A 20,506-nucleotide genomic window follows, 5' to 3' on the forward strand; every position below is an offset into this window, starting at 1 on the left:
TTCTTTGTCTTTCTCTTTCTAGCTCTCTTTCTCTCTGTGTAGTGTTTGGCTTTATATTTATGCTACTGATTCGGTGGGCTGGGCCTTACAAAGACAATTGCTTGGATTTACTCACTATTTCTCCTTTCTCCCCAGGAAAGCCTGGATTTCCCGGATGTCCAGTTACCCCTGCACAGCCAGGCTCGGTCTCAATGCTGTCCCCCTAGAAATAAAAGATGGTAAGGTAGGATTAATAATAGTTTTAGAAGAGTAGAACCTACTCGAAAGAAAATGACTTTGTATTTTTTTTCTGCAAGGCTGGACTATAAATACACAGTGACATTCCACTACTCAACAATCAAAGGGGTGGAATGCAAGGCATGATGGGAAATGTGCCTTATTGGTAAGCAGCAGCATGTGGCGCTGCTCCACTCTAACACACTGACACCTCACTCGCAGCGCCTATCAATAAATTACGTAGTACACAATGTGTTCTGCTGACTGGAAAACTTTCCAGTCCCATTCAAGTGAACTGAGACCTTGGGCATGGAATATTTATTGAGCGCTGAGAATACAGAGAATATATCGTTTTCATCACTGGGAGAGTTGTGTTCTGTATGTGGATGCATTATTGAGGGCTGTCATTATATAGTGCAGATAGCTGTACCATTCCTTCCAGATGTTCATCTTTCCAACTTATCTTTTGTTTTTTAACATTGCCTGGTCTGACTAGAATACACATTCAACCCAGATCTGTGCTTGAGCATATGCAGCAAGGTACTTTCACATTGTAAATTAACAGCTTTACAATCAACATGGCAAAATATCGCTAGCGGCGTATTCTTGTCAGATCAATGTTCATATTAATACGACAACTTCTTTCCACCATTCCCGACAGGTACTGCGGCTTACACGACTTAATTACTACAATATCTAGCTTGTTTATAACTATAAAAACACATCTCCGATTCAAAATAAAGAGACTTTACTTGCACAACGGACAGGTAATGTCATACATAGCTAAGAAGTGACAGAGATTAGCTTATATATAGTTTGTCTCTCTTATACTAATAAAGTGACATTGTATCTACAGCACCGGCATAAATTCCACTGTATAAAGCAAATATCACATGGGCATATCCTTATGGGACCAGTGTGCTCATTAAGTCCTCCATCTCTCGCAGATACTTCTGCAAATGGATTTGACTCTATTATCTCAAGCTTGTCTCAGGCTAAGCACACATCTTCGATACAAGATAAAGCGACAGCATGCACAGCGGACAATGTCCTACCTAACTACAAAGTGATAGTGCTTGGCTTACATGTAATTCACATCTCCCACACCAAACGTGTCATGGCTTTTACAATATTTACACATGTTTCTTAAAATGTACCAGAACCATAAAGAGACAGTGCTTGCACATTAACAAGTAGTATCCCTTACATTGTTAGTACTTCACATAGCCTCCCCAGTATACCAGATCTAGCAGGCATTACATTTACAGAAAATAGTAAATATGTTTCACAAAGTATAATCAAACCTCTGCACTCCTTCCTATAACCCCCTGACAATTTAAGGCTCATAAGCTGCATCGAAGCCCATCAACACCGTATTCTAATTGCTCTATAAAAACATACATTTCGGTGCTCCAGAAGCAAAAGGGAAAACAAAGCTCCACAAATTAAACCAAATCATACTCCACTATGGTATGACCAGTATTTCCATTGTTCAGAAATATATATAATATCGATTCATCCTGGCATGACAGCAAGATTCGGGCTGACTGACCCTTCGCTTTTTAGCTGTACCATCAACATACCTAGGGCAAAGCAGAGATTTCCAGTGAGTGGTGATTAGTGAGCGGGCTCACAGCATAGCTCCAAAAACAAAATGTTTAGCAAATTGATCTTCTAATCTAGATGCATCTGTCTGACCCAGGAGGGCTCCTTCCATAGGAGCTTTAATAACCTTCTTTACTATTAAACTCACCACCCGGAATATAGAGGTCCAAAATGTTGTTAAGGTGCTGCACACCAACAACATGTACGATCAGTCACTTCTTGATCCACGTTTTTGGCATTTGCAGTTTTCGGAGGTGAATATTTTATTCAGAACATGCAGCGTGAGATATAGCATCCATCCATTGAAAAACGTAATGCAATTAAAATTCGTCCCCCCTTGGGCTCGTATAGCTGAGTCCAAAATTACTTTCCCAGTGCAATTTCCCTATTCGTCCCCTCGTGCGCAGCTCCCATTTTAATCTAGTTTTCCCAGAAATTTGGGCAAAGTTCTTTCTATCAAAACCTAAGAGATAAGTTAATTTGTTCCTGAGTGAACATTTTCCTTTACAAATTTCTAGGACAACAGATACACTAATTGGCTAAATTATGAAATATTTAGTTTATTTGAGCACACAAAAATGTTGGTAATGGCTGTGGATTAAATTCATAGGAAAAAGATTTAGAAAAGGTTTAATTCTAGAGCAGTAAAAAAAACAATTTTGGTTCTTGCTAAATCAGATCATTTAGTATTGCCCCTTCTGTAAAACCTGGTGATAGATGGCAGCGATAGTGTAGATGTGTTTCTGCATGTATTTTAGGGATTTCATATTTGGTTAAAACATTTCATCTCATAATACAGATATAGTTCAATGACTTATATCTAGCTTTAAGAGTTTTAATATACCAAGCCACATCTCGTATATCATAATTGCTGGGCATGAGTGTTAGAATTGAGTTATCAAAATGAGTTCCTCATGGAGCACTTGTAATATAAAGGTTGCCATTTAGTATAGCTGAATATCAGAAAACCATGGACCACCCTCATTCTTATACATTTGGAAAACTTGTAACTTTACATGTGGGTGTTTTCTGACCTCATTTAAATGAGACCAGATTCCACTATAATTTAAGAAACAAGAGGAATCTATGCTGCAAGAGATAAGCAAAACAACTAAATAAAGATTAAGGTAAAATCTACATTTTATTAAGGCTAAGTGGTCGATAATTGACAGTGGAAGAGTCTTCCGTATTTCAAGAAGATTTAAAGCTTTATTTATTACTGGACTATAGAAAGAGAAGACTGCCCAGCTGCTCTTAATATTAAGACCTAACAAATATATTTTCTGACCTGCTAAGTGACTATCTTCTGGGGTTCGTGGGAGAATTTCTGAGATGGTACTAAATAACAGACACTCTGGCATCATCTCATTAATCACATAATCGGCCAGCACAGTAAATGTTTTTATTGCTTGGAGGGCAGAGTTTATATTAGTCACACTAGGGGTCTGAAATTAAGCAATAAGATCCTCTTAAAGCTTTATCTTAGAAATACTTGGAAGGGTGTCAAAAAGAGTATGCCTACTCTGACAAGTGTGATGTTCTAACAATACATATTGAGGGGTTTACTGGACTGCTGGAACAGCCAAATAGGCTCTGATGAAGCGATTTTTATTGTGAAACATGTGTTGGCTGATTTGTGCTGAGACAATAGATTTTTAGTAAATACATTTTTCTTTTTGCCCTCTCACAATTCTTTCTTTCTTTTTTTGTTTAGACACTAGCTGTAGATGGTGTGAGCTACATCTGCCGTTGACAGGGTGGGCAGCCTTTGAAGTTAATTAAGTTCCTAGGCACAGTCCAGATGGTCATCCTGTCAGAGGAAGAAACCACCTTCCCAATTCCATCCCCAATGCCGTTGTTTCATTTATTGGAAGCCAGTTCAGACCTCATCAAGGAGGTATTCAACTCCTACGGGTGACAGTTGGTGGCTCGTGCAAATGAGCTTCTAGATGCTTTATGCAGGTTAAAGGTGACTTTAAAAAAAGTAGCTTTTGTAAAATATTTGTTACAAACCTGACCTTACCAAAGTATTCGATTTGTAATAAATATTTTAAAAAGCCAAGAAGTAATGTTTCACTTGCTTCCTAGGTGGAGATAACTTTAATAACTTTAATAATGTATCCAAATACTATGGAACAGCTAACCCAGCTACAGGGCAAATAGCTTTTAGAGCATTGTCAGTGCATGGACATGTTTATCATTAAACCTTTACATGTCCTACTTTTAAATATCATGCACTCTGCCTGATAGGCATTTATGGTCTGCTTAGGGATGAATTATTAATATTTAAAAGGGGAATTTAAGCCTGTCTATGGGTTTATTTTGACAGGTGAAATATGTAGTTTAAACCTGCAGAGCCAGGTTATTGCTGGCAGGCCTGCAGTCATGTTTTTCATTGTCACATTGGATATGCACATATGTGCTGCAGTCCACTAGTGACATACTAGTGTACATGTTGTTCTACACACTCGGGGCTTATAGGTCAGGTAAATGTGAGTCAGTATAACCAATGTATTTCAATGTGTTTTTAGAGGTTAGACCATGTGCACTGGGGGATGGTTAGAGTAAAAACCAGCATCAGCAGTTACAAGTGGTGGCAAAGCCCAGAGGTCTCTTCCATACAAGAGATATTCGCTCTGGCAATGTGGTTTTGCCATGTTGTATACCAGTGTTGCTGCTATTCAGCATGGCTAAAAGTTATTGTCGTGGAGTGTCAGATTGGAGTGGAGGAGAAGAGTGTCATAGACTGGATTTGTTGGAGTAGAGAATCGTAAAGTAGAGTGCTGGGAGTAGAGTGCTGTAGAGTTCTGTGTTTAAGTGGCAGAGAGTGGTGTAGAGTGGTGTGGAGTGCAGTATCACAGAGTACAGAATGGAGAAGGGTGGAGTAGAGTGTAATGGCATAGAGTGCAGTGGGGTGGAATAGGGTGGAGGGGGTTAGAGTGGATTCAGATAGTGGGGTGGTTTGTATTGGAGTAGAATGGGGTGGATTTGGTCAGCGTGGGCTGGATTGAGTGGGGCGAGGTGGATTGGACTGGGTTGACTAGATGGAGTGGATTGGATTGGAATGGATTGGATTGGAATGGAGTGGATTAGATTGGTTTGGGGTGGGGGATTAGATTGGGGTGGGGGATTAGATTAGAGTAGCGTGGGTTAGAGAGGGGTGAATTAGAGGGGTGGAATGGACTGGACTAGAGGGGGTGGATTTTAGTGAGGTGGATTGGATTGGGGTGGGGTGGATTGGAGTGGGGTGGATTGGATTGGATTGAGGTGGATTGGACTGGAGTGGGGTGACTTGAATTGGATTGGATTGGATTGGAGTGGGGTGGATTAGAGTGTGGTTGGCTGGATGGATTGGATTAAGTAGGGTGGACTGGACTTGGGTGGGTTGGATTGGATTGGGGTAGAGGAATGGATTGGAGTAGAATGGGGTGGATTGAACTGCAGTTAGTGGGGTGGATTGGAAGGGGACGGACTGGGTGGGGTGGACTGATATGCAGTGGGGGGCTGTGCGTTGGATTTATTGGGGTAAATTGGGTTGGGGTGGGGTGGATTGGAGTGGGGAGGAATGACTGGAGTAGGTAGATTGGGTAGCAGTGGGGTGGACTGGTGCGGGGTAGACTAGAGTAGGGTGGGATGGAGTGGGGTGAATTGGAGTGTAGGAGATTGGATTGCAGTGAGGTAGATCGAACAGAAGTGAGGTGGATTTGATTGAGTGGGGGTATTGGATTGGATTGGAGTGGGGTGAACTGGATTGGGGAGGGGTAGATTGATTGAGGTGGATTAGATTGTGTACCCATCGAGCGTACTGAGCCTTGCTTGCCCAGCTATATCACACTATTGTTGTCACATTGGGAGATAGGACTTCTTTTTCGCTAACGGGCTGGGACTGTAAAATATTTGCTCTGTTTTCCCCTTGGGTACAATGCTAAACTTGATTCCCTATCATCTCCATGTGACGGCTGGAGTGGACAAACACTTGTACACTTTTTATTTTTCTGTAAATACTACACTAAATATGCACAATGGCTGTTAATCCCATTTTTTAAGAAATATTTAATCATTCAATTGGCTGACGCAATTAGCAGTATACCTACATTGGAAACTGCTGAACTGATTACACGTGTTGGTACTTTCCTTCAAATAGCCATAGGGGCTCGCAAATCAATGTGTAAACCATGAAGCATATTTCCACTCTGGTCCTAATATTACAAACCCTCGATCATGTCTCTGTAATGTTTTTTATTGTATAGCTCATGTTACTTGCCTTATATATTATGAATTCTGGTTGTGCTATTTTAATTGTTTATAGTGATTTTATTCTTGTATGTGCTCTGCTTTTATGGATACAGTGTTTTTCCGAATAAAGTCTTTTGGATTGGATTGGATTTGATTTGGATTGAATTGTGGTGGCCTGGGTTGGGTTGGAGTGGAGTAGATTAGATTTACCTGGATTGATTGAGGTGGATTGGATAGGGGTAGGCTGGGGTGGATTGAAGTGGCGTAAATTGGATTTAGCTACATTGGGGAGTATTGCATGGGGGTGGGCTGGGATGGATTGGAGGGGTGGGATTGGGATGCTGTGGATTGGATTGGGTGGATTGGAGTGAGGCAGATTGTTTTAAATTGGTGTGAGGCTCATTATTTTGGAGTGGGACAGATTGTTTTGAATTGGAGTGGGGCAGGTTGTTTTGAATTGGACTGGGTCAGATTGTTTAGGAGTGGAGTGGAACAGATTGGAGTAGGGCAGATTGCTTTGGATTGGAGTGGGGCAGATTGTTTTGGATTGGAGTGGGCAGATTGTTTTTGATTGAGTGGGGCAGATTGTTTTGTATTGGAGTGGGACAGATTGGTGTGAGGCAGATTGAAATAGGGCAGATTGCTTTGGATTGGAGTGGGGCGGATTGGATTGGAGTGGATTGGGGTGGGGTGGGGTGGGGTGAACTGGATTGGGGTGAGATTGAATGGATTAGAGTGGAGTAGATTGGAGTGGGCTGGTTTGGAGTGGTTTGGATTGTGTGGGTTGAATTGGATTGAAGTGGGGTGGATTGTGGTGGATTTGAATTGGGTGAAAAAGGATGGTGTGGGTGGATTGGGGTGAGGGGGATTGGACTGGAGTAGGGTGGGCTGGATGGATTGGATTAAGTGGGGTAGACTGAACTGGGGTGGGTTGGATTGGGTTAGGGTAGAGGGGTGAATTGGAGTAGAGTGGAGTAAATTGAACTACATTAGAGTGAGGTGGACTGGAGTGCGGTGGACTGGATGGGGGATTGATATCGGGTGTTGTGGGTTGGATAGGGTGGGGTGGATTAGAGTTGGGTGGATACGACTGGAGCGGGTCTGGTGGATTGGCCAGGAGTGGGGTGGACTGCCATGGGTCGGTTCGAAGTGGGGTGAATTAGAATAGATTGGATTGTAATGAGGTGGATTGGATTGGATTGAGTGGGAATTGGATTGGGTGTGTTGTATTGAGGTGGATTGGTTTGGGGTAGGTGAACTGGATTGGTGTAGGATGGATTGGGGTGAGGTGATTAGACTGGGGTTGGCTGGTGTGGATTGGGGTGGTGTAGATTGGATTTGCCAAGCTTGGTGTGGATTGGATTGGGACGGGGTGGGGTGGACTGGATTAGAGAAGGGTGGATTGGAGTGGGGCGGGTTGTTTTGAATTGGAGTGGGGTAGAATGGAGTGGTGCAGATTGCTTTGGATTGGAATGGGGTTGATTGTTTTGGATTAAAGTGGGGCAGATTGGAGTGGGGCAGATTGTTAGATTGTAGTGAGGCTCATTGTTTTGAATTGGAGCAGGCAGATTTTTTTGGATTGGAGTGGGGCAGGTTGTTTAGGATTAGAGTGAGGCAGATAGGAGTGGGGCAGATTGTTTCGGATTGGAGGGGGACAGACTGGAGTGGGACGGATTGTTTTGGATTGGAGTGGGGCAGATTGTGTTGGATTGGAGTGGGAAGATTGTTTTTGATGAGTTGGATTGGAGTGGGGTAGATTGGATTAGGCTGGTTTGGGGTGGATTGGATTGGAGTGGGGTGGATTGTGGGAGACTGGAGTGGGGTGAATAGGGATGTAGTGGGTGGACTGGAAGAGGTGGATTGGATTGGAGTAGGGCCTATTGGAGTGGGGTGGATTGGAGGGAGACAGATTGTTTTGTATTGGAGCGGGGTAGACTGTAGTGGTCAGAACGGTGTGGGGCAAATTGTAGTGGGGCAGATTGTTTTGGTTTGGAGTGAGGTAGATTCGAGTGGAGCAGTTTGGAGTGAGGCAGATTGGAGTGGAGCAGATTGTTTTGGGTTGGAGTGGGGAAGATTGAAGTGGGATGGATTAGAGTGGAATGGATCAGAGTGGGGCAGATTGTTTTGGTTGGGAGTGGGGAAGATAGGAGTGGGATGGATTGGAGTGGCGCAATTGTTTTGGACTGGAGTGGGGCTGATGGTTTTGGATTGGATTGGGGAAGGTTGTAGTGGGTAAATTGTCTTGAATTGGAGTGGAGTGAATTCAACTGGGGCTATCTGGCATAGGGCAGATTGGAGTGGGATGGATTGGAGTGGGGCTGATTGGATTGGGGTGGATTGAAGTGGGCAGATTGTTTTGGATTAGAGTGGGCAGATTGGATGGGGAGGATTAGAGTGGGGCTGATTTGAGTGGAGCAGTTTTTTTTGTATTGGAGTAGGGTGGATTGGAGTGGGGCTGATTGTTTTGGATTGAGTGGAGTAGACTGTTTTGGACAGGAGTGGGGAAAATTGGAGGGGGCAGATTGTTTTCGATTGTAGTAGGGCAGATTAGTGTGGGGCAGACTATTTTGGTTTGGAGTGCACTGATTGAAGTGGGGCAGATTATTTGCAGATTTGAGTGGGGCAGATTGTTTTGGTTTGTAGTGAGCAGATTGGAGTGGGGCAGATTGTTTTGGAGTGGTGCAGAATATTTTTGATTGGAGTGGTGCAGGTTGGAGTGCAGAAGATTGATCAGAGTGTGGCAGATTGCTTTGAAACGGAGTGGAGTAGTTGTTTTGGATTGGAGTGGGGCGAATTGGAGCGGGGTGAGTTGGGAGGGGTGGAGTGTGTGAGGTTGGAGTGGATTAGTCTGAAGTGAATTGGCTTTATCTTGGGTGGATTGGACTGAGTGGAGCAGATTGGTGTGGGGTGAGGTGGGGTGGATTGGCATGGATTAGAGTGGGACAGATTAGAGGAGGTGGATTAGGGTGTGCCGCACAAATATGTGTTAAAGAATCATTTCAGAAATTACACTTAAGGAAGAAATAATGTTGCTTTGCAATAAAATAATCCTTGTCTTTTGAGAACAGAGCCCACCAGTACAAACAAAAGAAAACGTAGGTGCAAAGTGAGAAAAGAAGGCATGACAAAGTAAAAGAAAGTTAACTATAGAAAATAAATATTTGCTATTTTGTTTGTCTTGCATGGGTACGTTTTTTGCCTTTCACAAGCCTTCTGGTTGTAGGGCGCTAAATGTTTAACGGAACAAAACAGTGGGGTGATCATGCAAATAGGGCATTTTTTTTACACTATCATCCTAAAAACCCATCTTAGCAAGAATGTTACAGACATTACAGGAAAAAACATGTAAACAGTTAAAATGATATCGGCAAGCACATGCATTTTTCACTGGTGCGAAATGGGCCTATCCTGTTTTGCAAGATTACTATATCCGGTAATAAAGCCAGACCCTGTAAAGCATAGCAAAACCCCCCAGAAGAGTAAACATTTAAGGTAAAACTATACCTCTGGAAAATGCATGATGTGGGAATGCTCCATTGGGAGAATGGTACAAAAGTATTATTATACAAATAGTTCCGAGTAATAGGAGATACTACTGCACCTCAGATAGAGGGATTAGAAATAGGTACAAGGCCTATAGTAGATAGAGAATAGTGCTGGCTTACAAGAGCTTCAAAGCAAACAGGGAATCAAAGTTCCACCTATCGCAATAGCACAAGGCATGTAGTTTGGCTAAATTAATTTATCAATCAATCCATCCATTTGCATAGCCCACTACTCACCCAAGAGGGTCTCAAGGTGCTGGGGGGAGGGGGGTGCAGCTACTGCTCGAACAGCCAGGTCTTGAGGTGTTTCCTGAAGGTCAGTAGGTCCTGGATCTGACGCAGATGGGTGGGAAGGGGGTTCCACGTCTTGGCGGAGAGGTAGGAGAATGATCTGCCGCCGGTGGTGGTTCTGTCTATGCGTGGGACGGTGGCGAGGGCGAGGTCGATGGAGCGAAGCCTGCAATTTGGGGTGTAGAAGGTGAGACGCTTGTTGAGGTAAGCTGGTCCGGCGTTGTGAAGTGCTTTTTGAGCATGGGTGAGGAGCTTGAAGGTGATCCTCTTGTTGACGGGGAGCCAATGCGGGTCCTTTAGGTGGGCAGCGATGTGGGAGTGGCGGGGGATGCCGAGGACGAGGCGTGCGGAGGCGTTCTGTATATGTTGCAGTCTTTTCTTCAGTTTGGCCATAGTTCCAGCAAAGTGGGCGTTGCTATTGTACAGTCTGCTGCTGACTAGGGCATGGGTGACCGTCTTTCTGGTTCCGGTGGGGATCCATCTGTAGATCATGAGAAGCATGCGGAGGGTGTTGAAGCAGGAGGAGGAGACAGCATTGACTTGTTGGGTCATTGAGAGTGAAGAGTCCAGGATTAATCCCAAATTGCGTGCATGATTGGTGGGCATTGGTGCTGCTCCCAGCGCGGCCGGCCACCAGGAGTTGTCCCAGGCAGAGGGGGAGGAGCTGAGGATGAGGACCTCTGTCTTGTCTGAGTTCCATTTCAGGCACTGTTTTCCATCCAGTCGGCAGCGCCTTCAGTCCTTCGTGGAGGCTCGCTATCGCGGTGTCCTTGGTGAGTGAGAGGATCAGCTGGGTGTCATCAGCATAGGAGACGATGTTGAGGTTGTGCGAGCGGACGATGTTGGTGAGTGGAGCCATGTAGACGTTGAAAAGGGTAGGGCTGAGGGATGATCCTTGGGGCACGTAGCAGATGATCTTGGTGGATTCCGAGTGGAATGGGAAGAGGCGGACCCTCTCGGGTTTTGTCGGTGAGGAAGGAGGTGATCCAGCCCATGGTCTCGTCGCTGATTCCTGCGTTGTGGAGACGTGTGCGAAGGGTGTGGTGGCAGATGGTGTCGAAGGTAGCCAAGAGGTCCAGGAGGATGAGGGCCGTGGTTTCGCCGTTGTCCAGCATGGTCCGATGTCATCGGTGTCAGCGATGAGGGCAGTTTCGGTGAAGGGTTGCTGCGGAATCCTGATTGGGATGGGTCCAGGATGTTGTTCTCCTCGAGGAAGTGGGACAGTTGCTTTTTGACGATCTTTTTGATGACTTTCGCCAGGAACGGGAGCAGGGAGATGGTCCGGAAGTTCTTAAAGTCTTTTGGGTCCGCTGTGGGTTTCCTGAGTAGTTTGTTGATCATGGTGTTACGGAGGTCTAACTTTCCGGGAATGTGACAGGCTCGAAGGAGCTGTTGATGATCTTCCGGAGTTGGGGAGTGGTGATGCGGTTGGCTTTGTTGAAGATGTGGTGAGGGCAAGGGTCGAATGGTGAGCCGGAGTGAATGGTGTTTATGGTCTTGATGGTATCGTCGTCTTTGATGTGGATCCAGGAGACCAGGGGATAGTGAATCAATGGTGTTAGTGGCTGTTGGTAGGGTCTGGGTGTTGAAGCTGTTGTGGATGTCTGCAATCTTGCAGTGAAAGAAGGAGGCTAGAGAGTCGCAGAGATCTTGCGACAATGGGATTTCATTGGCGCTAAAGCTGGGGTGGGAGAGTTCCTTCACAAAGAGCTCTTTGCTGTTGTGTGCGTTGTTGTGATACGTTCCTGGAAGGAGGTCCTTTTGGGGGCCCGAATGTGTTGGTGGTGCTTGCGGCTGGCGTCCTTGAGGGCAACGTGGTTGTCCGGTGTCTGCTCATGGCGCCACTTCTTCTCAAGTTTTTGGCAATTCTGTTTGGACTCCTCGAGGTCGGTGAGGACCCAGCTGGTCTTTGTGTCTGTACGTCTGTTTGAGGGTTTTTTGATCAGGCGAGGGTTTTGGCGCAGTCGTCAATCCATTGCCTGGGGTTGCAGGTGGCTGTGTCAGTGTCGGCGGTGTCGGTAGGTGGGTTGTGGGCGAGGGTGGTGATGAGCTGGTCTTCGGTGATCCTGTTACAGCTGCAGTGGGGGATTTGTTGCAGGTGGTGTTGCGTGTTGGGTTTCTCGAAGGTGAAGTGGATGCAGTGGTGGTCGGTCTAGTGGAGTTCGGAGGTGTGGCTGAAGGTGATGTGTTTGCTGGCGGATAGGATGGGGTCTAGCCAGCCACGGTCGGTAGAGGGAGTACCTGCTGGGCGGTGACGTGGGGAGGGGGAGGAGCAGGGGGGGGGAGTAGTAAACTATGGATTACGGAGGTTTACAGGTAAGTAAACATATAAATAAATACAACGAATTTCGTTGCGCGCACTGCATCGCATTTGGGGACGCAGTGCACGCAACAAAATTTGTTTTATTTTTTTGTATGTTTACTTACCTGTAATCCTCTGTAATCCATAGTTTACTACCCCCCACACTGCCCCTCGCCTTCCCCACGTCACCGTCCGGCAGGTACTGCCATTACCGATCGCGGCTGGGTCTAGCGTGTGTCCGGTGGTGTGGGTGGGGACCGTGACGAGCTGTTTGAGTCCGAGGTTGGCAAAGTTGTCGAGCAGGGCAATGGAGTTGCTGTCGTCGGTTTTCTCGAGGTAGAAATTCAGGGCTCTGGGAGTCGGTAGATGAGTGTTCCTCTGAGGGTGGTGTTGGGGTCGATGTGGATCTGGAAGTGGGGATGTTCGGCGGTGTTGGAGGTGTCTGCTGTGCTGGTCAAGATTCTGAGGGTATTCCTGTAGACAATGGCAATTCCTCCTCCAGGTCTGTAGCTGAGGTCCATTCTGGTGATCTTGTAGCCATTTGGGATGGCAATGGCAATGTCAGGTGCCGAGGAGGAGTTCAACCAGGTCTCTGTTAGGAAAGCGGTGTCTGGGGAGGCTGAGTTGAGTAGGTGCCAGAGTTCGATGGCGTGCTTGTGGACGGAGCGGGTGTTGAGTAGAAAGCATCTGAGGTGGTTGCGTTCTGTCCTGACGAGTGGGACAGGGCGTGCTGGCGTTCGACAGCTTGATAAGCTACAGTGTCTGCAGGAGAAGGGTCCATGGGTGAGTATTGGGCTGGCCTGGAAGCAGTTAAATGATCGTTTGGTGTTGAGACCGTGGAGGAAGTCGACGTCATAGCATCGTTGGTTGTCGCCATTTAAGTAGGGGTGAGGGAAGGGTGAGCAGTTGGGAGGCGGGAGCGGGCGGGATATGGCAGGAAAAAGCGCACTAGCAGCGAATGTGGGCTACGGGGGGAGCGGGGATAGTAAGCTCAGAAGGGCAATAGGCAGGCAAGTCAAGAAGCAATTCCAGGAATAAAATATAGGCAAGACAAATAAAATAAAAATACGAGTGCAGGACCCAGCATTGAGAGATCTTGAAGCCTCCCTTTGAGGGACCGCAAGGCAGAGCGCGTTCGAGCGGTGGTGCGGGGGGAGAGCTGATCAGTGACCGAGGGAGCATATTCATAATTGTACCGTTGACTTCTCATTTATTCAATGAAATGTGGCTCGTATTCCACATACATTGCATCAGTTAAAGGTGATTAGCTTTTTGAAGTCTTTTGACATAATATTTATACAGGATATTTGGAGAAATAAGTGAATAGCCTTTGTTGGTTGGTTACTTATGATGAATAATTGCTGCCAAAAGAGTTAAGAAGTAGGGTAATTTGTACAGGAGTTATTAAAGACCCGATGGTTTTAGAGTCGTTAGTTCTCTCAGATAACATTCCAGTTCTCGAACTGAATCTGAAAAACTTCCTAGATTTTCTCAAGCACAAAATTATCCTGTCCAATATTTATATCCACCATAGAGGAAATAGGTTGCACAGGATTCTGCTCGATAAGCTACAAAAGCGAAACTCTTCGGACCTTGATGTTAAGTTCATTTTTATGGGTGATTTTCATTATATATATGATCTCTCTTTCACCAACACTGAGGAAAATGATGATTGCTGTTCTCTGTGGAATCCCTGCATCTCATTCGCATAAAAAAATTATGTACGGACCATAGCCATTTATGGAATGTTCTAGAAGCTGCATCACTTAGAACTCTTAACGTCCGAAAACAACTTGCCATTCCTGCCCGCCATACTGCTTTTGCTTCCTACAAATGGAACTGGCTAGATTGCACATTTGTGAGTCCCAATATCTTTAAACACAAGTGCTCATTCAAAACAACAGCCAGAATTGAGAGTAAAGAAAGCCTGCTTAAGATGTAAAGCGGGCGAGCAGTGAGGTTTTGAAAAATTGGCATATGTAGTTAATAAGGTCGCACATCAACAGCTTGAATGGTCGCTGTTCCCTAGAGACACCTACAACAACTAAAACCTGAAAGAGGCCATCAGACTTTATCACTATTTATGATAACCAAAAAGAAGACAATTCCACATAGATTCAATAGCAAGAGTTTCTTAACAGCATAGTTACCAATATGCCGTGAAAAAAGGAGCAAGTAATACAGGCCATTTGAATAATATTTTGATGCATTGGTGAGAAGTAACTACTTTGTTTTCCTCATCCCAGGAACAAGTATAAAGGCTAATAGCTCCCTCCTAATGAAGATTAAAAAGCAACCGGGTCTCAGCACCTTTAAATGAATTACTAAAAAGACATATGAGACTCTAAACGATATGTTTATTGTAGGAGAAGGCATAGTATATTACAGTCTACCACAGGCAAGGAGACAAACCGCTTTGGGGAATTAATAAATGAACTAGACGGTAATCATGTCAAACTTGTAAACAATTCTAATCAAGCAGATGAATGAAATCGATATGTGTGCTATGAGTTGCATGGGCACCAACAGAGGGTTTGATCCACAAATCATTGGTCTCTGTGGACAACTTCCAAACAAATGTATGCTTTGTGAGTAATTTTAGGGCCTCTTATCCAGCTGGAGTGCCAAATAGATTATTCATTAAAGATTCTGAGTTTTTTCTGCCCGCTTTCGCAACCTTGTACTCCACCTGCTTGGCATGTTGCTCTACTCCTGAGTTTTAGCAATGCTTAGTTGTACATCCCTTATTTAAAGAAGATGATAGTAAACATCCTTAGGTGTATCGTTTTATAGCCCTCCTTGAAAGAGAGGCACAAATGTATGCCACGATTCTGCTGGAAGAGCTAGAAAGCTGGATGGAGGAAGAAAATATATTACCATTCCAGCAAGTAGGGTTCAGAAATGGATGTGAAACCCTTGGCAACATAATGGTGATCAACATCCTTGGACAAAGAGCGTCTGGTTGACAATATTTGCATGCTTCCTGAACAGTCCAGCAGCCTGTGACTAGGCAAACAGATCCCTTCTTTGGAAAAAATTTCTGGTTGGGGCTAGACACGACTAGCCAGATAGCTTGTGTATTGAAACCGCTGGGTCTGTATCTATATTGGGGCTGTCACAAGAACAAATAAACGATTATAACAATCTGAGGGCCGAAGCACGGCTGTGTGTTTGCCCCCTACTCTTTAACCTTTGCACAGCAGGCATGGGAAGCAGCGTGAAGGGGGCAAAGAGCTCTCCGCCTACATCGGGAGCCGACATGTTGGCCTTCTTCAAAACATAATATTGTTCACCACACAAAAACTGGCCTTCAACAGACATTGAGTCCAATAAATGAGTACCACAATAAAAACAATTCATTTGTCAAGTAGACCACAAAAAAATACATTTAAAAATAAACTCAAATCGATGACCAACAAAGGACATGCGTGTAAGTACATATGGGAGTATGTTAAAGTTGAGTGAGCATAAAAGACTTTTAAAGTCATGGTTAATAACACTCGATCTCAGAAGAATAAATCAAGTTCTTGCTTATTTCATTATGGTACACAGTGGCAATTTGTAGGTTACTTTATTAAAATCTTGGATATATATTACTGAAAACTAAAAGGTACTGGGGCATATTACCAACAAGTAGCGATATTTATCGCTAAATAGGATTAGCGACGATTTTTTTATCGCTGCCTATCGCTGGATATGTTAGCGGAGAAAACATGCTATTAGCAACGTTTTTCTCCATTGTGCTAAAATATCCAGCGATAGCGGCGAAATGCGTGTATATCGCTGAGAATACAGAGATATTTACGCATTAGCGATGAAATGCTCTTAGCCATGTTATCCACCTCCCATTGGATAACATAGCTAAGAACTGGTCTGGGCAGGTGTTAGTATTTGGAGATATTCGCGCTTAGCGCAAATATTTCCAACGCTACGTCTGCCTTGCTAATCGGCGATAGCGACGTTAGCGACTGCTTTCAGTCGCTAACTGGTTGGGTACGCCCACTTTGCATGTCATTAGCGATAAACATCGATGACATGCAAAGCGGGCCCCAAACTGCTCGCTATGACCAAAAGCTGTTGCTAACATCAGTTAGCGACAGCTTGCTAATAGGGTGATAGAATTATCGCCGCTTAGCGACCGAAAACGGCCACTAAATTGGCGATAATTGCCTATCGCCCCCCTTGGTAATATGCCCCACTGAGTGTCTACACCAGGTTCAGTGCACTGGAGAAGAGTTAACCACTGAATTACCAATCAATGTTTCATATTTCAAGGGTTTAAGCTTTTATGTAAGCTTACATTTAAAAAAAATGAAAGTTGGAATGTATGTGAGGTGGGTTTGAATGACAGTTTCCTTTTAGCATCTGAAATAGGAGGCCAAATTATGATCACAAGATTTGAGTTAGATTTTATTCTAAAATACTGCTAAAATCTACTTTGGTTTTAATTTATCAAACAAGGAGCTATAATGGTAATAGTAACTATTTACGTTATTGTCACTGTTATTAATATTACTGTGTGACACAGAACATGGGATCCCACGCCCCTACTACACATGGGAGTATGTACATTCAGAACGAGTAGGCTTCGGTTTCTGGTCTGCATGTTATTGCCTTTACTGATTTCTATACGCATATGAATGAGTTGTTACGAAATACAGCATGCACCAATGTTTCTCTGGATTCATTGCCTCGATGTATTTATTAACTCATTATCTTAATTTCTACGTCTTTACGTGTTATTCTATGGCAGGACCGGAGGCTTCTGATTATGCTTTCTCATTTCTTTACTGCAACAACAGCAGCCAATGAAAATGAAAGTACACATGTAAAAAATAACATTTCTTATGAGGCTTTGAACCACGCCTCTCTTACAACAACCAATCACAAAGGTATCATGTCTATAAATCCTGGAGACACTAGTCCGGCCTCCTCTTTCTTTGCTGCTCCGCAGCCCAGATAGTGCTCTTTTCTTTCATGTTTGCTCTATTACTTGTGCTTGATGCCTGTACATTGGTTGATGCCATTGACTATTGTTTCTTATTATTCTATTATTCATGTATATTGCATAGTTTGATTGATCGCTTTACGCTTTCTTGGCACTGTTTATTCATTCATTGTCCGCTTTGCTCTTAGATTGGGGCCAGGGCTTCGCTCCGTTCCCCGCTCCCCCGTGGTGGCGCGTGTTGCGCACCTAGGCCCGTCCAATCCCTTCCCTCGACTTCCAGTCGTCGCTGCCCGCGGCGCAAGCTTCGGCTAGCCGCACTAGTGAGGGGTTAGCCCCCACCTCGGGGACGAGCGTACGTAGGTGCCATTGAGGCCTTACGCACGTCTCGGGGAGCCCGCGTACGCCATGTTGGCACGCGCAGTTCTCGAAGGTGCCAGAACGACGCACTGCCCCTGGCTGAAGTGGGGATCGACGCAGCTTGGGCCAGGAGCCGTGGGCGATTTCTGTGCTTTTGGGCAGCTTATATTGGTTCAGGCGACACCATTTTTCCTCCATTAGTCCTAGAGTGCGACTTGGCCTTGCTCTTGTTTTTCCCTGGTATTTCCGGCTCCTGCGCCTGGCACCCCCCACCCTCGACGCCCTTGCTCGGGCTGGTCTTTGCTTCCCGCTGGGGACTAGAGTTGGAATTTCGGATTCCTGATTGCGATGGCAGACACCGAGTACTGCGAAGAGGAGGATGCTGCGTATGGTTTTCAGGAACAGCAGGAATTCCATGAAGGGGACTCCATGAAGGAGATCATAGACAAAAAACTCGATGCCAAATTGGATAAAGCCCTTTCCTCGGCCCTCTCCCCTCTGGCCAAGAAGTTGGATCTGCTGGTCCCGGGTAAGCCGATGCCCGCTCCGGGCAAAGATCCCCTTCACCCCCTCCCCCGAAGAAGGCGGCTCTTGACCTTTCCTGGCCGCATGCCCAGTCTTACGACAAACTTTATAAGTCCCAGGAGTCTCGATCCCAAGACAAGCCTGTTACCCCTCCCCCCACTTCCCCCCTGGTTATCACCACAACGGATACTGGCACCGATACCGATTCCTCGGATGCCGCTCCGCGCAAACGCACTAAAAAGCGTAAACACACTTCCCCAGTCATTCCCACTCTCTTTTTATTTGATCCGACGGACATTGTCCACCCCAGATCATCCGACTGGGTTCCCCCTCCGGCTGTGGCGACCTATCTGGAGACCCATCTCCGCAAGGGATTCGACAAGGAGGTTCGTGCCCGCCTGAAATCTGAATGCCCGCGCCCCGATTTGCCCCACAAAGTGGCTCTCACTCCGGACATAGACCCTTCCATGACCACTTTTCTTAAAAAGTATAAAAAGGACCAGAAGAAAGGGATTGATCGTGCGCTCAGAGCGTGTCAAGATAAGGTCCTCGACCTTTCGGGCCCGTTGGCCAAGATCCTGGAATTGGCCCTGCAGGCGCAAGAGACTGGTGCCGCCATACACCCTGAGGTTTTGGCGGGTTGGGCTCAGAGGGCCATTTGTATGCTGGGCAACGCGAATTGCGCCCTTGCCTCGGAACGGCGGGAGTCCGTCCTTCTCCGGATCGACCCCCAACTGGTGGAATTGGCTTCCTCGGAGCCGGGTCCTTTGGCGGAAGGACAGTTGTTTGGGGACAATTTCGTTAAGGATATTGCAAAATTTGTGAACACTTTTGCTTCTTTGGACAAGTCTCAGGCATCGCTGAAACGTGTTCTGCAGGTCTCTGGTAGGGCCGGGCGTGGCAGAGGACGCTCGACCGGCCGCTACTCAAATCCCAGTCCTCAAAGAGGCTACGCCCCTAGACGGGGTAGAGGGTACACGCAAGAACCGGATCAAGCCAGATTTTACCCGTCCCGATCACGCGGCTTCAGGGGCCGCTATAACAAAGGAATCAATCGAGGCTACAAGAACTTCGATAACCAATCTTCCGGTAAGTCTCTCTTCCTTTACTTCCGTTAGGGGGAAGATTGCGCCATTTTGTCCAGAATTGGGCAGCTCTCACTTCAGATGTGTGGGTCCTTCGGACCGTTCAGGGTTACGAGATAGAGATGGTGTCTTGCCCCATTCAGCCCTTCCCCCCCGTCCTCTCCTTTTTTCCCATCTCGAACAGAGTTTTATAGACTCAGAACTAGACAAGCTTTTGGCAAAACAGGCCATTGCTGCAGGACCCTTTCCTGCCGAGAGGCTTCTGCAGCAACGTCTTTCTTGTTCAAAAGAAAGGAGGTGGTCAGCGCCTCGTGTTAAACTTGAGGGATTTCAACCCCTTTGTCACGTATCGACACTTCAAGATGGAGGGCATCCATCTTTTGCGAGACCTTCTCTTGAAAAACGGCTGGATGGTCAGACTGGACCTGAAAGATGCCTACTTGACGGCCCAAGTCTGCCCATCACATCAAAAGTTTTTGCAGTTCCCCTGGAAAGGGCGTTGGTTTGGTTACGAGGTACTTCCTTTCGGGCTGTCCTCGGCCCCTTGGGTGTTCACCAAACTACTCAAGCCGGTGGTCTCCCGCCTCAGGGAGATGGGAGTTCGGTTGATTGTCTATCTAGACGACGATATGCTGATCCTGGCACAAGACCGGTCCCTCCTTCTCATGCATTTGGAGTGGACGACGTCCTTATTGCAGAATCTGGGATTCGTGATCAACACCAAGAAATCGGTGCTGATACCGGATCGGCAGATGGAATTCCTAGGTTTCCTGATAGACTCGGTCTCGGCCCAACTTCTCCTTCCTCTGCCGAAGATCAGGTCGATCAAGAGAGAAATCACAGCTACCCTGGCCAAAGAGAAGATTTCTTTGAGGGTTCTGGCACGGATTGTGGGCCTTCTGGCCTCGTCGATTCAGGCCATTTTTCCCGGACCTTTGCATTACAGAGCCCTGCAGAGGCTCAAGATCTTCTACCTACAGAGAAACTTTCACTACGATCACTTGATCCCTCTCTCCTCCGAGTCCAGGGAGGAGCTTCAGTGGTGACTGGACCACATGTCAGCCTGGAACGGCCGAGCTATATTCGGCACAGCCCCGGATGTGGTGGTGGAATCCGATGCCAGCCAGTGGGGCTGGGGCGCTCGCTGCGGCGAGTTTGCCACAGGAGGACGTTGGTCTGCAGACGAACTATCACTTCACATCAATTGTCTAGAGCTTCTAGCAGGGTCTTTTGCCATCAGGTCTATCTCACCGCTGAAGAGCAATTGTTGTATCCTCCTTCGGATGGACAATGTCTCCGTGGTGAGATACATCAATCGATTGGGCTGGACGAGGTCCCGGATGCTGGTGCACATTGCGAAGGTTTTCTGGCACTTCTGCCTGGATCGCAAGATCTC

The 20,506-nt window shown here is 46.0% G+C and overlaps 1 protein-coding gene across 3 annotated transcripts in view; it reads right to left on the reverse strand.

The window, feature by feature from the left end:
* COL16A1 (collagen type XVI alpha 1 chain) overlaps positions 1-20,506 on the reverse strand; it is an 831,382-nt gene that overhangs the window by 154,528 nt on the left and 656,348 nt on the right. For all 3 annotated transcript variants that reach the window (XM_086955641.1, XM_086955640.1, XM_086955639.1), the window contains one exon: positions 116-202. In XM_086955641.1, the coding sequence (XP_086811767.1) occupies positions 116-202 (87 nt within the window). The remainder of the gene's footprint in view (positions 1-115; positions 203-20,506) is intronic.

This window comes from Lissotriton vulgaris, chromosome 2_1, assembly GCF_964263255.1.
Source record: "Lissotriton vulgaris chromosome 2_1, aLisVul1.2, whole genome shotgun sequence".
NCBI lineage: Eukaryota > Metazoa > Chordata > Amphibia > Caudata > Salamandridae > Lissotriton > Lissotriton vulgaris.